At 46.3% G+C, this 16,328-nt stretch overlaps 1 protein-coding gene across 6 annotated transcripts in view; it reads left to right on the top strand.

Moving 5' to 3' along the window:
- IGF2BP2 (insulin like growth factor 2 mRNA binding protein 2) overlaps window positions 1-16,328 on the top strand; it is a 92,487-nt gene that overhangs the window by 53,092 nt on the left and 23,067 nt on the right. For all 6 annotated transcript variants that reach the window (XM_053311958.1, XM_053311957.1, XM_053311961.1 and 3 more), the window contains exons 4-7: window positions 65-116; window positions 2,671-2,734; window positions 10,848-11,120; window positions 15,769-15,903. In XM_053311958.1, the coding sequence (XP_053167933.1) occupies window positions 65-116; window positions 2,671-2,734; window positions 10,848-11,120; window positions 15,769-15,903 (524 nt within the window). The remainder of the gene's footprint in view (window positions 1-64; window positions 117-2,670; window positions 2,735-10,847; window positions 11,121-15,768; window positions 15,904-16,328) is intronic.

Below are 16,328 nucleotides of genomic sequence, written 5' to 3'. Positions count from 1 at the left end.
CAACTGTGGGAAATCCTCATAGTCTATTTGCACCCATGGTTTGTGTCCTTGATTTCTCTCTCAGGTGCTGGATGGTCTTTTAGCTCAACATGGGACAGTAGAGAATGTGGAGCAAGGTAAGGAAGTCTTTTACAGGTTTGCTCTTACCCAGTTCACTCTTTTTCTTAAATAATCATAATAATCTTTCATGTAGCTTAAAGTGCTCTGATAAAATTAAGCACTCCATATACTATATTAACTTTTGCTTTACAATACTCTAGGTACTATGCTGTGACATAGTGTCTATCTTGGTCCTGTTCAGAGACAAGTTGTATAGTTAAAGGTTCTGTTGAAGTACTTCAGGGTTAAGCGTTCCTGAATACGTACCCCAAGGTAACAGTGGAAGAAAACTATCTAAAGTCTGTGTTACACATGTTAGTTTTGATAATAGGAGAAACTGTACATACCATCATGATAGAAATGTGGTGATTCTCTTTTTTTTTTAGCAGGGGGAGGGCAACTGGCCCTATCCACCCACCCCCAGCACAGCATCCCTGCAGTGGCTGTTGCTGGTGTCTATCTTGCATTTCTTTTTAGATTCTGAGCCCTCTGGGGGACAGGGACACACACACACACACACACACACACACACGTTGAAAAGCGGTATATAAATATATGTAGTAGTAGTAGAAATGTCTGTTTATTGTCTGACGTTCTGTGCAGAGTAATGTGGATGGTTCTCAACCACCTGGGATGCTGCATCTAAAACAACATTTTCAGTATTGTACAAGAACGCTCTTTCACAGATATGTAAAACTGCGCAACCACACTTCCATGATGTTAGAGCCACGATTTTCAGTGGCTGTGTAGTGCCATGGAAGTGCAATTGCGCAATTTTACATATTAGTGCAAGAGCACTCTTGTGCAACACCTTAGGCATTGTTTTAGATGCCCACAGCAGCAGGGGCAGCTGAGAATTGCCCGCTTTACTCTGTGCGCTTTGCCATTCAGTGCATGTGTAAAGTAAAGTGTGCCGTCGGGTCAATGTCAACTTCTGGCAACCACAGAGCCCTGTGGTTGTCTTTGGTAGAATACAGGAGGGGTTTACCATCGCCATCTCCTGTGCAGTATGAGATGATGCCTTTCAGTATCTTCCTATATCCCTGCTGCCCAATATAGGTGTTTCCCATAGCTTGGAAAACAGACCAGCAGGAATTTGAACCAGCAATCTCTGGCTTGCTAGTCAAGTCCTTTCCCTGCTGCACCATTAGGTGGCTTAGTTCGTGTGTACTCACTGGGAATCTGTGGCTTGCACATTTTTCTCCTCCAAATTTTCTGAAGTTTTCCTCCTTTGTGGGTTCATGTGGACTGATGTACCTGACAACACTACACAGTTTATATAAGTTGCTTTGTTCCTCTTTCCAGAGGACCAGAGACACCATAATATAAGAGCTGCAGGCTGCTTAACCTTCAGGGCTCAGATACTCAGCATACTCAGATACTTCAGGGCTCAGATACTCAGCATAAAGAACCTCAAGCCAGAAATCAGACTCTGCTTATGACCACCACATACCAGATACGTTAGAATGACCAGTAGTTTCATGTGACAGCTGAGTGATTTTGGCCTTTCCCCCTTGCTGTCTGGGCCACTTAACCACAGTCAGTAGAGCATGTTTGTTTATCTAAAAGGGTTCAAGAGAACTACTGACCTGCCAGTTTTGTGGGCATTTAAATATTGAAATATGGATGGCAACAACAATAGGAAATATAGTTGCTTTTGCTTTTTATAATTTTTCCCCCTAGAACATGCCATCTGTTTGTTTATAGCCAGTGGAACTGGTTCCATGTGACTTGCGTGTGTGTCTGCTCTTTATGGAGAATGTTCATTTCTCTTATTTGAAACCAGATATTTCTTTCTTTTTTTAAAAAAAAGGTTGAAAATAGAAAATGCTCAGTCAAAGATATCAGTTGGTCTGGATGCAGGCTTTCAGCATAACCTTTTGTTTAGCTATGAGAGCTTTTTTCTGGCTAGTAAAATAGTCACAGCTTACTTCTGTCTTGTATTTCAGCAAATGGTAGACTGACAAACTTAATATTCCGCAAGCTATTAATGGAACAGACGTTCATGCTCGCTGCTTAGAAAAGCCAAGCTAACTGAACAGTGATACTGAACAACCTTGCTGTTAGATGGTGACCCTAATGATTGTGGGGACTGGTCTACAGGATTATTTCAGCACAAGGGGAGAAGCCACCTTGTGCTGACTTCCAGCGGTTTCAACTGGCTGTGCTCTTGGGGCACCAGAGGTCGAATTCAGCCTGGACAGAGCTATTGGCATGTCACTGCAAGCCAGTAGTGGGCTGCCCAAAAGCTGAATCCAGGCAAAATCCAGCCTGTGGAACCATGTGCACACAATCAGCTTGGCATGGGCTGCTGTGGCAGTAGGGCAGCACAAGTTGTGTTGTTTTTATTGTATGCCGCTTTGAGTATTTTTATAGAAAGGTGGTTTATACATCTAATATAAATATATATGTTTCCTCAGGTGCTTTGGTGTCTGAGAGCATAAGGTTCTCAAAAATACTTTACACATAATGAAGACTGAAAACCTAGTAAATGAAACGATTCACAAATAAAAGGTGATCTTGTGAGATCCTCCCACCTGTTAATCCAAGTATATGTTGCTTTTTTCTTAGTTAATACAGAATCGGAAACAGCAGTTGTCAACGTTACATATGCAACAAAAGGAGAAGCAAAAGTGTAAGTGGCAGTTTTGAGTTTAATATCTCCCCCCTGCCCACCTTTTCCTCTTTGATTTTTCTTCTCTTCTGGATTTTCTGTTGCATATTTGAGTTTGAGTTGATGTCCTTTAGTTAATGATTTATTTGAATAAGAAAAAAGATCAGAATAGTTTCCAAGAAATTGGAAGTCCACATATGAGATGCCAAGTATTATCAACACGTGATCATGAGGACAACAGAGATCAAGTTGTTCTGATCTGTGGAAATCTGTACCAAGCATACCATGAGAAAGCAAAATCCTCACCTGTGTGCCAACAGAAGAACATAACAAGCGTTGCACTATCAGGGCCCTGTTCTATTGCCTGGATTGGTATTGGTAACTGGATATCAGTTTTATATCTGGAAAAAACATTTATGGATATTTTCAATTCAGACTGGCTTTAGAGAGGGCTATGGGGTGGAGACAGCCTTGGTCGGCCTGATGGATGATCTCTACCAAGGAATGCACAGAGGGAGCATGACTCCGTTGGTTCTTTTGAAACTCTCTGCGGGTTTCAATACCATCAACCATGGTATCCTTCTGGATCGCTTGGGGGATTTGGGAATAGGTGGCACTACTTTGCAGTGGCTCCATTCCTATCTCTCTGATAGATTCCAGATTGTGTCATTCGGAGATAATTGCTCTCTGAAACTAGAGCTATTGTATGATGTCCCTCAGGGCTCCATCCTATCTCTGATGCTTTTTAACATTTCCAGTTTGTGACTCCTGAGGATGTAGACAAGCTGTTCGGAGCAGTGTGGCCTACCACCTGTTATCTTGACCCTTGCCCGACATGGCTTATGCTATCTGGCAGGGACGTTGTTGTAGAAGGCCTAGTAGTGATTATAAATGCTTTTCTGAGGGAGGGCAGGATGCCTTCTTGCCTTAAAGAGTCAATTATTAGACCTCTTTTGAAGAAGCCTGTGTCGGATCCCTAAGTTAAGCTGTAGGCCTGTCTCCAACGTTCCATGGTTGGGAAAGGTAATTGAGAGGGTGGTGGCCTCCCAACTCCAGGCAGTCTTCTGTCTGTGTATCTATCTATCTATCTATCATATTCATACCCCGCCCCTCCAATACACTACTGCTCGGACGGCTCACAACAATAAAATAGATACGATATACAATAAAAGTAATAAAGTTAACCAAACTAAGTAAACAAATTAAAAGTCAGGTTAAAAACCACCACAATCAGTATTAAGTGTCAAATTAAAAGTTATTTTTAAAGCTAAAAATCGAGAATTATAAAAACTAAAGAACTTACCAGATATAACCAAAGATGGAGCTTTAAAAAGATGTGTTTTTAGTTGTTTTTTAAAAACCCCGAGGGAGGGAGCATGGAAAAGCTCTTTAAGGAGGGCGTTCCAAAGCCGAGGGGCCACAACTGAAAAGGCCCTGTCTCTAGTCTCCTCCAACCAGATCTCTATTAGTGGCGGGGCCATGAGCAGGGCCTAAGATGATGAGTGGAGGGCCCTGGCAGATTCATATGGGCAAATGCAGTCTGACTGGTACCCTGGTCCCAAGCCGTGTAGAGCTTTAAAGGTCAGGACCAGCACCTTGAATCTAGCCCAGAAGTGGACTGGTAACCAATGAAGCTGCCACAGGATGGGTGTGATACTCATGAAGCGACTTGCGCCCTTGAGCATCCTTACAGCAGCATTCTGGACCAGCTGAAGCTTCTGAACAGTCTTCAAGGGCAGCCCCACATAGAGCGCATTGCAGCAGTCCAATCTGGATGTTACCAACGCATGAGTGACTGAGGTCAGGTCCGACTTCTCCAAGTAGAGTCGCAGCTGGTATACCAGCCTTAGTTGGTAAAAGGCGCTTCTGCACACCACTGCCACCTGAGCCTCCAAGGACAATGTCAGGTCCAGAAGCACCCCCAAGCTGCGGCCTTTCAGAGGGAGTATGATCCCGTCCAAGACCACATTTACCTCATTACTTGGATGATCAGTTCTACCAACCACAGCATCCAGAGTTTTGGGTGAAATTGATTATCTAGACTAATTTCAGACTGGCTTTCGGGTGGGCTATGGCTGGAGACTGCCTTGGTTGAGGCTGAATCCAGATAAGATGGAAGTACTTATTGTGTGGGGTTGGAACTCAGGAGATTATTTTGATCTGCCTGTTCTGGATAGGGTCACACTTCCTCAGAAGGAACAGGTATGCAGTCTGGGGGTAGTTCTGGACACAAACCTTTCTCTGATGTCCTCCCAGGTTGAGGCAGTGGCCAGAAGCGCCTTCTGTCAGCTTTGGTTGATACACCAGCTGTGTCAATTTCTTGAGATAAATGAACTCAGAACAGTAGTACATCTGCTGGTCACCTCCAGACTTGATTGCTGCAATGCACTCTATGTGGGGCTGCCTTCGTACGTAGTCCGGAAACTGCAGTTGGTCTCGAATGCGGCAGCCATGTTGGCCTCTAGATAATCTCGTAGAGCCCATATCACTCCTATCTTAAAAGATCTACACTGGCTGCCGATAAGTTTCTGGGCAAAATACAGGGTCTTGGTTATAACCTATAAAGTCCTAAATAGCTTAGGCCCTGGGTATTTAAGAGAATCTCTTCTTTGTTATGAGCCACACCACACATTGAGATCATCAGGAGTGGTTCATCTGCAGTTGCCACTGGTTTGTTTGGTGGCTACTCGGGGACGGGCCTTCTCCATTGCTGTCCTGAGGCTTTGGAACGTGCTCCCTGCTAAAATAAGAGCCTGCTCATCTCTTACAGCTTTTTAAAAGGCAGTCAAGACACATTTGTTCACCCAGGCTTTTAACTAGATACTGTTTTAATAGTTTGATGGTTTTTAATAGTTTTAATGTTGTTTTAAATGTAGGCTTGACATTTTACATGCACACCTAATGCTAGTTTAAACTAGTTTCTGAAGTGTATGTAGAGTGGTGGTTCAGATTATCTGCCCCTCACACATGATGAAGGAACGTGCCTGGTGGGTATTGGGATTTCTGTGAAAGACGTCCTGATGAGCATGCTCTTGGTGTCTCTCCCTTCTCCCTCAAAGTAGGTGGTCACAGCTTACAAAGGATTAACGTCCATCACTTATTATTCATTTATTTATTTAATTTCTATACCGCCCTTCCAAAAATGGCTCAGGGCGGTTTACACAGAGAAATAATAAACAAATAAGATGGATCCCTGTCCCCAAGGGGATCACAATCTAAAAAAGAAACATAAGATAACCAGCAGCAACAGTCACTTGCGGTACTGTGCTGGGGTTGGATAGGGCCAGTTATTCTCCCCCTGCTAAATAAAGAGGCACCACGTTAAAAGGTGCCTCTTTGCCAAGTTAGCAGGAGTTCCCAATAGACAGGAAATTCAGGTAGTTTCAGGTATCTGGAGGTTCATACCCTCTCCCAGCATGCTCGGGGGTAATTCCTTCCTGCCTTTGCTCCTGGTAGGACGGACACCTTGGGGCTCCTGTCTCAATTATCCTCCTTCATTCTTCTGTTTTGGTGAACTGCTCATTTCTATCCTGCCCCACCCTTTGGAAAGCATTTAGGCATGGACCCTTCGCAGGTGGGGGAAACTCTCATGGGCTCCCTTTCAGAGGACCCCAGGGTAGAAGAGGGGGGCAAAGGTCAGGTACAAAGCCCAGGCCACTAAGAAGTGCCACCATCTTGTGTCGCCAGAACGGAGTAGAAATAAAGGGCCCACCATTAAAGGGTGCTAAAGAAAAACCCAAGCAAAACACCACAGCGGGCATGAGTGCGCCTGCCAACATGTGGGCACCCACATCAGTTACCGCACTCACATCCTGGTGCAATGCACCCACCGGATTGAACCAAGTAATGGAACAGGGTGCAATGGGAGAAGCCTCCAGGCCTCTCACCCTCGGCGATGGTCTCCCACCTCACATGCAAGCTCATATACCTGGCAGGGCAGCAGCACATAGAGCAGCCATGACCAAACACTTGCTCGAGCAGCACCTGGAAGCGCTCCCCTGCTCTGCCACCAACGACAAGCGCATGAGGGTTTGCCAGAGACGCCGGGACCAGGGTGTACAGTCAGGGGCAGAGTGCGGCGACTCAAGTCTCACCAGATGGGCAGCACCAAGGTGCAGCCGAGTCCTCGGGACACCACATGGTGAGTAACTTGTGCTGGAATTGGAAATTCCCACAGGACATGTCAATAGATCAGAGGAATGATAGCGAGTGAACTGTGAACGAGCTCACAGGAGTTTCACCCCCAAAATTTTGAGACCAGAGAACCTTCCGAGCACAGGGCCACATCAAGTGGGGGACCAACCAGTGGGGAACCAGACACAGGGCAAAATTCTGGCAGCCACAGCACCACTCCCCTATGGCGGGAGCATGCACTAACCACAAACAGAACTGACTATCTACCAGTAGGGGCCAGGTTGCAGCATTTCACCTCCAGGTGGGCTCTCTCAACAGAGGACAAGTGGATGCTCAACACCTTGGCCGTGGGATATCGCCTAAAATTGGTCGCCACCCCACATCACCAGTTCATCATCTCTGAGGTCCAGGACACCGACCAAACATTGGCAGATGAAGCAGCTGATCCAGCACATGCTTCATATCCAGGCCATAGAGCCAGTGCCATTGACAGAATTATGTCATGGCGTTTACTCCATTTTGTTCTTGGTTCCCAAGAAGGATGGGAGGTGGCGCGTGGTCCTGAACCTCAGGCGGCTCAACCGCTTCATTCACAAGAGACGATTCCGCATGGAATCCCTCAGGTCCATCAAGGAGGCCATTGCTCCAGGCGGATTCTTGGCCTCCATAGACCTGACGGAGGCCTACCTCCACATCCTGATCCTGCCCGCCCACAGGAGATTCTTGAGGTTTTGCTACAACCAAAGGCATTATCACTACAAGGCCCTTCTGTTTGGCCTCTCCTCTGCTCCCCGCATCTTCACAAAAATTCTGTCAGCCCTCTTGGCTCACATGTGAGTAAGGGGCCTCCGGGTACATGTGTACCTGGGTGATATCCTCCTCTGCTTGTCATCCCGGGAGCGGGTGGATGTGGACATTCGTCAGGCAGAGCAGGTCCTCCAGTAAAATGGGTTTCTGGTGAACGTGTACAAGAGCAACCTTACTGCACCTGGGGGCCTGGTTCAACACCATCTCAGCAACCATCTCCCTAACCCCAGACAGGAGGGAGAAACTCTGCAGACAGATTCAGCCACTCTTGCAGCAAACCCAGGCAGATGTCATGGGGCTGGCTCAGCTCCTGGGATCCATGATTGCATGCTTGGAGTGCCTTCTGTGGGCAAGATGGCATGCATGACCATTACAGTGGACGATGCTGCCATTCCAGAATGATATCACAAACTTTACCAGCAGGATAAAGTTCTCCATGCAGGTGTGACGGTCTCTATGCTGGTGGCTGTCCCAAGCGGTTATGAGGGAATCCCCTGAGGGAACCTGACAGGGTCACCGTCATGATGGATGTCGGGCTGGGGAGCCCACTGTGAGGACTAGACAGCAAAAGTCCTCTGGTCCTCGGAGGAATGGCCCCACAGCAACAATTGGCTAGAGCTGAGACCCATCAGATTGGCACTGGTCCAGTTCACACACCTACAAGGGAAGTATGTGCTGATTCAGATGGACAACATGACGACCTAGTCTCATGGTCACTGATGGAGGAAGCCATCAGGGACTGATGGTCCCTGATGGAGGGGGGGACCAGGTCCAGGAAGCCCTCAGGAAGCCAGTCTACTCTTCCAGTGGGCCGAGAGGCACCTGGCTTTGGTCAGGGCAGAGCACCTAAATGGCTCTGCAGATGTCCAGGCCAACTGGCTCAGCCGCCAGACGGTGGACCAATCAGAGTGGGCATTCCACCCCAAGGTCTTCAGCCATATACAGTGCCACCTGGGCTTCCCCCAGGTGGACCTATTTGCATCCCCAAACAGCAAACTGTCACGTTTGTTCACCTGCTTCTGGCACCCTCTGGAGGAGGGCACAGATGCACTCACATCCCCTTGGCCATTTGGCTTCCTGTATGCCTTTCCTCCACTAACCCTCATACCGAAGGTACTGGCAATGCTCAGCGAGAGAGGGTCAGAGGTAATATTGTTGGCCCCTCTCTGGCCAAGGCATCCATGATTCACTTATCTCCTGGCACTCTCCATCACAGCCCCGTGGCCACTGCCACAATGGCTGGACCTCTTCTTCCAGGGACCTCTGGTTCATCCAGATCTGGTGTGGCTGCAACTGCACACCTAGAGGTTGAGCATATGGCTTTAGCTGCGGTAGGGTATCCCAAGGTGGTACAAGACAACACTTTGGCCTCCTGACACCCAAGCACTAACAGGATCTATCAGGCCACCTGAGCCGCTTTTCTGAGATGGGTGAGGAAGAAGAACATAGAGCCCCTCATTGTGGCAGTGCCACAGGTCCTGGCATTCCTACAGGGTGGTCTGGACCAGGGTCTACTGCCCAATGCCCTTAGACGCCAAGCCTCTACCCTGTCGTCGGTACTGAAGCTGAGGAGAGCCGACGGCTCATCCCTTCACCCTCACAACTCTTGTTTCCTGCGGGGGGGCGGTTAATATCGCCCCACCACCGGTCCATTGTTTTCCATCCTGGAACATCTATAGGGTCTTGAATGCCCTAACCCGAGCACCATTCGAACCACGTGCCTCAGTGCCCCTTAAATATCTCTCCTACAAGGTCCTGTTCCTTGTTGCGGTCACCTCAGCCCTCAGGGTGTCAGAGCTGGGAGCGCTCTTGGTGAGAAAGGAGCTCTGTGTGTTTCAACCCAACGTGGTGGTCCTAAAAACTGATCCTACCTTCATTCCAAAGGTCAATACCACTTTTCATCACTCTCAGGTGATTGGTCTGCCTTCCTTTTGCCCGGGACCTGAACACTGCTGGCACACCCTAGATGAATGCAAAGCTCTGTGCATCTATGTGAGCAGGACGAGGGAGCTGAGACTATCTGTGTCGCTCTTTGTCTCCTTCCACATGTCTTCCTTGGGCACTAAGGTCTCCAGGGTGACCCTGGCATGCTGGATTAAGGTGTGCATCTCCACTGCCTATCAGGTCCCCTCCCTTCCAGTCTCCCAAGGCATTATGGCGCACTTGACCCACATTGCTTCCACCACTGCAGCCTTTGTGGCACAGGCACCCCAGGGGGAGATCTGCCAGGCAGCTATGAGGTCCTCCATCTCCCCTTTAATCAAACACTATAAGATCAACTCCTTTGTCATAGAGCAGGCAGCATTCGGGCGCACGGTGCTTCAACAGGTGGTCTAGACCTGTTCTACTCTCGCCTGAATTCTTCACTGCTTTGGTATATCCCTTTGTATGCTGTGACCTCCTACTTTAAGGGAGAAAGAAATGTTGGAATTACCATGAAAGGTTCTTTCTCCTCTAAAGTAGAAGGTCAAGCAGCCTGTCTGTGGATCAGTGTATGGGTCCATCGGGGGGAGGGGGTCAGGGAGGGTCCATCCTAGCTACATACCATACTTACTTATTCTCTTCTGTACCCTGTTCGGGGTCACTTTGACTGTCTTGGCCTCAGGGCCTACTTCTGTTCTCGCATGATAACCTATCCTTTGCATGATAACTTCCTGCCGGCTCTATACGGATCTCCATGGAACACAGCAGTCGAAACATGCAGCTCAACAGTCAGAACTGGGGATCTGACCCCCGAGCATGCTGGGAGAGGGGATGGACCTCCAAATACTGGAAACTACCTGAATTTCCTGTCTATTGGGAGCAAGTGATGGAAGTTAACCCTTTGTAAGCCGTGACCTCTCACTTCAGAGGAGAAAGAACTTTTCAGCGTAAGTCCAACGATTCTTTCTAATCACATGGGCTAGAAAAGTATCATTTGAACTGGCCCAATATTTCTGAGTACTTTCTGTGACTTTTCACAGTGCAAGTTAAACCTTTGTTCTTTGTAGTGCCCAAATGGCAAAATGAAAATTAGGAGAGATGTATACATTCAGCTGTGTGGCTAGTCTGCTGTCTGTGCCTAAATAAATGGTAAGAAATATGAAAAATGGAACCAAGGGACATTGCTGAGCATTCCTCTCTTCAGGGAAAATGTGATGTCAGGGTAAAAATATTTTTTCTAACATTTCTCGCCACTTTTTCTGTGTTTCAGAGCAATTGAGAAGCTTAGTGATCACCAGTTTGAGAACTATTCCTTCAAGATATCCTACATCCCAGACGACGAGGTGAGCTCCCCTCAGCCCCCTCAGCGATCCCGGCGTGGGGGCCACTCTTCCAGGGAGCAGGGCCCCTCCCCCGGGGGCTCCTCGCAGCCCAAACAGCTCGATTTCCCACTACGGATCCTGGTCCCCACGCAATTTGTTGGTGCGATCATAGGAAAGGAGGGCTTGACCATAAAGAACCTTACTAAGCAAACCCAGTCCAAGTAAGTACCACAAATGGTTTAATTTCCTTCCACAGGGGCTCTGTTTGTAGCCTTTACGTCCCTAGTTTGTAATATTTTTGGACCAAATGCAAAGCAATGAGTTCTGGTGTGCATCCTGTGGCAAAAGCTTTGTGTTTCTTGCAACAGTTTTAATCCAGTGTTGGTGTTTTTGTTTAAATTTGTAGGAGTGATGGTTGGATGGTGATTGCAGCCCTGCAACCACGATGTTTTGTTGTTTTTACCTATTTTTACAGAGATTCTGGGCAGGCTGCTATTCTGTGGTATGCTGTCAGTCAGCACCCATTCCTAAAATGTCCTCCCCAGACTGTACCATCAGTAGCCTGTACTTGATTGCGGTTTTGAACCAAAGAAATATCCTCGGTACAACGCAAGGCTGAGAATATTTTTATCATTTTTTCATCAGTTTTTTCTGGCCATTTTTCATTGCTTTTGGAGGTTCTGAATCCCATTTACATTTGACCTTACAGATAGTAGGGGGTCATGGTTTTTGCACTGAGATGCTTGACATACCCATACAGGCAAAATCTGGGCAAGTCGGAGTAAAATGAGGGAACCCTCTCATCTCCTTTTGAGAGGCATGAAGGAATTGCTTTTTGTATTCGATGAGACTTGATAATCTTAACAGTGCAATAAGGAAGAATACACTGGAAGTAAAATGGTTTACATGTTACATGATCTGGGCTTTGCTTTCGGATTTGGGAACACCTGTTCTGAAACTTATGCAATATCTGTAATAGTCCATGAGCCGGGCCCACAATTATTGGCTAGGGGGACAAATGCTCTTAGTGATTTTCAGCAACGTCTACCTCCCAGAGATGGAATCTAGGCGTTGTTCCTCTCTGTGCCGTGCTTTGAACTGGCCCAGTATTTGAACTGGCCTCACTCTAATCGTTTGGGAGTAGGGATAAAGGAGGAGTGATCTACTTTTTTATCCCTACCTCCAAACAATTAGGGTAAAATTGCTGTCATTTTTGCACAGAGAAAAGGGTTATGGCAAGATGAAAATTTGGGGCAGTATACAAATTTGATAAAGATAGATAGATAGATAAGGGTTTAGAGTCAGGGTAACAAATGAACACACTGTCCACTGGCAAAAATGTCAATCTTTGGAGGACATTCCTGCCTATTTTTATTTCCATTCCTCTTACACTGAAAATTTTTAATAATAGCTTTGACTGAATGGTGTGGGACTGAGGAGAGCAGGGAGGCAGGATCGTATCTGCCTTCCCCCTAGACCAGGGGTTCTCAACGTTGGGTCTCCAGATGTTATTGGACTTCAGTTCCCATAATCCCCTGCCCCAGTGACCTTTGTTTGGGGTTTATGGGAGTTGAAGTCCAATAACATCTGGGGACCCAATGTTAAGAATCCCTGCCCTAGACGATCCTATCAGAGGTGGAAGGGCATGCTCATACCCTTCTACCTTGGTCAAAGCCCAAGCAAAAAAGCTCAGGCTACCCAGTGGGGGCAGTTCCGGGATCTGGCCTGATCCTGGCGCTCGACATAAGCAGCCCTACCTGGGTAGGGTTGTGCAAGCCCGGGTAGGGTTGCTCATGTGAACAGCCTCTTTGTGTTCTTAAAACTTTAAAAAGCTTTTAAAACACTATTTCAAGTTTGGTTCCCACAGGTCTGATAGGACAACAAAAGCACAAGAACATTCTGAAAACTGAAAGTATTGCAATGCTATCCCCTATTTTCCATCTCTATTAGGTGTAGACCTTCTCAAAAATCACAATGAGCATTCATCCCCCCAGATGGTACTGACTACCCCAGCTGGCTCATATAACTATATTGCCCTCCGATAGACCTTGGAGGGAAAAGGTCGTACTGGAAATGTAGTATTTTGAATTGCATATGCATATAGTACAGCTCAGATCATATCGTTCAGACCAGTCTTTATTTTCCCGTAAACAGTTATTCTATGAGCAACACTTTGAGTGACAGTTTTAGAATATTGTGGTCCCATGTTTTTGTTTTCTACTGTTCTTTTCTGTTTTCCACACCCATGCTAGGACAGATGAGGCTCTAAGTATGCAGAGCTTAAGTAGGCTGGAGAGGCAAGATTGTGCTTATCCCACTTGCTATACGTACTACTTCTGTCTCTAGCAGTTGTCTATGTGTTGTAATGTTTGCAGAGGGTCTGCATGCTTAAAATCTAGTATGTATGGACCCAAACCATGCGATTATTAGCTGGCATAAAAATTTCAAGCCCTGCCATGTGGTTTGGGCCTATGTCCTTTGGACTGAACATGTTTAGGCCATACGTTTTGTCCAAAGTATGGGTGTCTAGTGAACCAGGAAGTAGACCATTCCCTTCATTGCCGATCAACTCTATACACTTACAGCCTCATCAAAACTCATTCCATGTTTATTATTTTTCTTTAACCATGTTCCCTTTACATCAGTTTTTTAAGTTTTCAGGCTGCTTCTTTTCTCTTTTCAAGACTGTAAATAAGGATGCTACAGAATGTCGGAAGTAATGAGAAAAGTGATTTATTCTTCCAGGCATTTCATGTTAGAGTCTTCTTCCCCCCTACTGGGATCCTTTAGCTCCTGCTTTTGTATACGGGCGGTGTCATCCAGAGATTTCCTGCACTGGGCCTAAGATGAAGGCCTGGGCATACCAAACAGATGTGATGTGGAGGCTGTTGTAAGTTGCTCACAATGGCAGCTACTTCTCACAAGGCAAGTTGTTTGGTGTGCAGTGCCTTGCGTCGTGGAGAACTGTACACTTTGAAGGGTGAACTACTGCCCAGAGACAGCCTGTCCTGCCTGCAGGGAGCAATTCAGATCAGCCTCCATATAACAGCTGTTTTGCTGTACACTGGCCCTCAAAAATGCCTTATGAGATCTTGCATCATTTTTCTTTTGTGCAATCTGAAACTTAAGGGTTAAAAGTTTGTTTAAATTTTAAATACCACTTTACATGAGCCTTGTGGTGTTATCAAAAGACCAATGAATTATATTTCCTTAACCATTTTTAAGGTCAGTTTATACATGTGATAGGCCTCAGTGCTCAAATTACAGGGAGGGGGCCTCTATTTCCTACTCCCTGACCCCCCAAATTTTAGCCAAATCATAGCCTCCCCTGTAGCCTTCTAAAAACAGTAGAAAAGATAGAGGGGACAGTCTCCTCCTCCCCCTACCCCATAATCTGAGCACTGGGTGGCTATCATGCAATTGCCTCCAGGGCACGTTGGGCCTTTGCCTGCTTGTGACTTGGTTAGTATTGTGTAGAGGCACCGTGGGGGCTCTGTGGCCTTCCTGGTTCTCACAGTAGAGGTTGCTCAAACAGGTGCAGCATCAAATGTATGATTTCTACAAAACCAGCCTTTGTGTAAATGATGATACTAGTTTTGTTCCTGGAAGGGGGCAAATTTTATTTCAGTTCGTGTAATAAGATGCAGGAGCTGTTCTGCTTCCTCTGCATTTAAATATGACTCCACCCAGAATCCATTTGCAAGGGTTTTGACTGAGGAAGAGTCTACTAGAACTGGTTCATTCCATGGAGCCTCCCACTCTGGGACTGGGCATGTTATTCCCTCTAGGAAAGGAAGATCCACTGGGCAGTGTAAATGTCTACTGATGAGTTAAAGCTTCTTATTTTCAACATATAATTCCAGTAACTTCTGAAGTAGTAGTTTTTCGTGGAAGCACATAATGAAATGTTTACTGCTTTGGGGGCCTTCAGTCTGACAAATTCTAGTGGGTGCTTCTAGATGTGATAATACCAAAGAAAAGTGCATAGGGATACATCTTGACCGACATCCAGACTAACCCTGTGCTGGTGCAAACGTGTTGGGCCAGTGCAAGGATGTTTCAAAAACTAGTTCTGTTGCGTCAGGAACTTGTGTTCCAGACTAGTGTTGCACTTCTGCAATAAGGCGCAGAAATAGATGCCCACATTGTTCCACTATTGTTGCCATGCAAGTGCAACTTTGAGTACCCCCACAACTTTGCGCAGCTTTATAACTTCCATGCAAGTGCACAACTTTCTTTATTGTGCTAACAAAGCGGTAGTCTGGATGGCCGCCATTATCTGCAAAAGGAAGACATTTTGCTGTGATTGCCAAGGGTGCTTTATTCAATATACACTGAAGGTATCCAGATTAAGCTTTTTGACACTGCATGAGTGATCCTTGGATTTACACACTTTCTCTTTCCTCCCTGACTTTCTGGTTGCATCTGAACTGGCAAACTGTGGTCTGCGCTTGCTCTCCAAATTACTGGAAACCGTTGTTTGCAGCTGGTTTCCTGTTCTGGTTTGGAAGGCAAGTACAATCCATAATTTGGTTATTTGGATGTAATGGTTGCTGCGAGCCAGGAAGTGGGGAGAAATTCAGAGTGTGTGAAGAGAGTGGGAGGAGGGAAGTGGGTGAGCCTGAGGATCATCTGTGTAACACCACGTAAGACCTGAACCTTAATGCTTCTCTCGTATTTTACTTGAGATCTGGCTCAAAGCTGGCTTAAAGACAGATTTCTTTCTGGTGGTTCATAGCTTTCAGTAGCCTTGTAAACTGTAACCTACCAATGTTGCACAGTTCCTTTTGGTGCTTTGTTAGGGGGCCTGCTTCAGGCACTTCTCTCTGACCCCTAGCAGATTTCTTTGTGCGGGCTCTGTTGCTGCAGGGTCGATATTCATCGGAAGGAAAATGCTGGTGCTGCAGAGAAGCCAATCACCATTCACGCCACCTCAGAGGGGTGTTCAGAAGCATGTCGCATGATACTAGATATTATGCAAAAGGAGGCTGAAGAAACAAAATCGTAAGTATTTCTAGTGATGATAGGAAAAATGCCATAGTATGGATTTCTGTTGTTTAATTGCACAAGAGGAGAAAGAGGCCTGTAGCACATCTCATCTTTGCGTATGAAGACTCTGTCTACCAAGAAAAAGCTTGGTGCTGTGTGTGTGTGTGTGTGCGTGCGCGCGTGCGTGCGCGCGCAGACACTGGTCACTTTGTCTTCTTTGGTGCTATAGACTAACAAGGTTACTCTTTCAATCAGGTAAAGGAGGAATGGAGCAATCAACTTGAAGAACAAATTCCCAGTAAAACTATAGAAGACATGCAACCTAAAACTGGCCACAATGTGATCTAGGGATTTTGTATAACGTACTTAAAAGTTTTAAATGGAAATGTTTGACAGTTACTAGAGCATCATTGTTTGCTATAGAAGGCCATAGCTCAGCA

Source organism: Hemicordylus capensis, chromosome 3, assembly GCF_027244095.1.
Source record: "Hemicordylus capensis ecotype Gifberg chromosome 3, rHemCap1.1.pri, whole genome shotgun sequence".
Lineage (NCBI taxonomy): Eukaryota > Metazoa > Chordata > Lepidosauria > Squamata > Cordylidae > Hemicordylus > Hemicordylus capensis.
The sequence above is the reverse complement of the archived record's forward strand: the minus strand, read 5'-3'. Positions and strand labels throughout refer to the sequence as shown.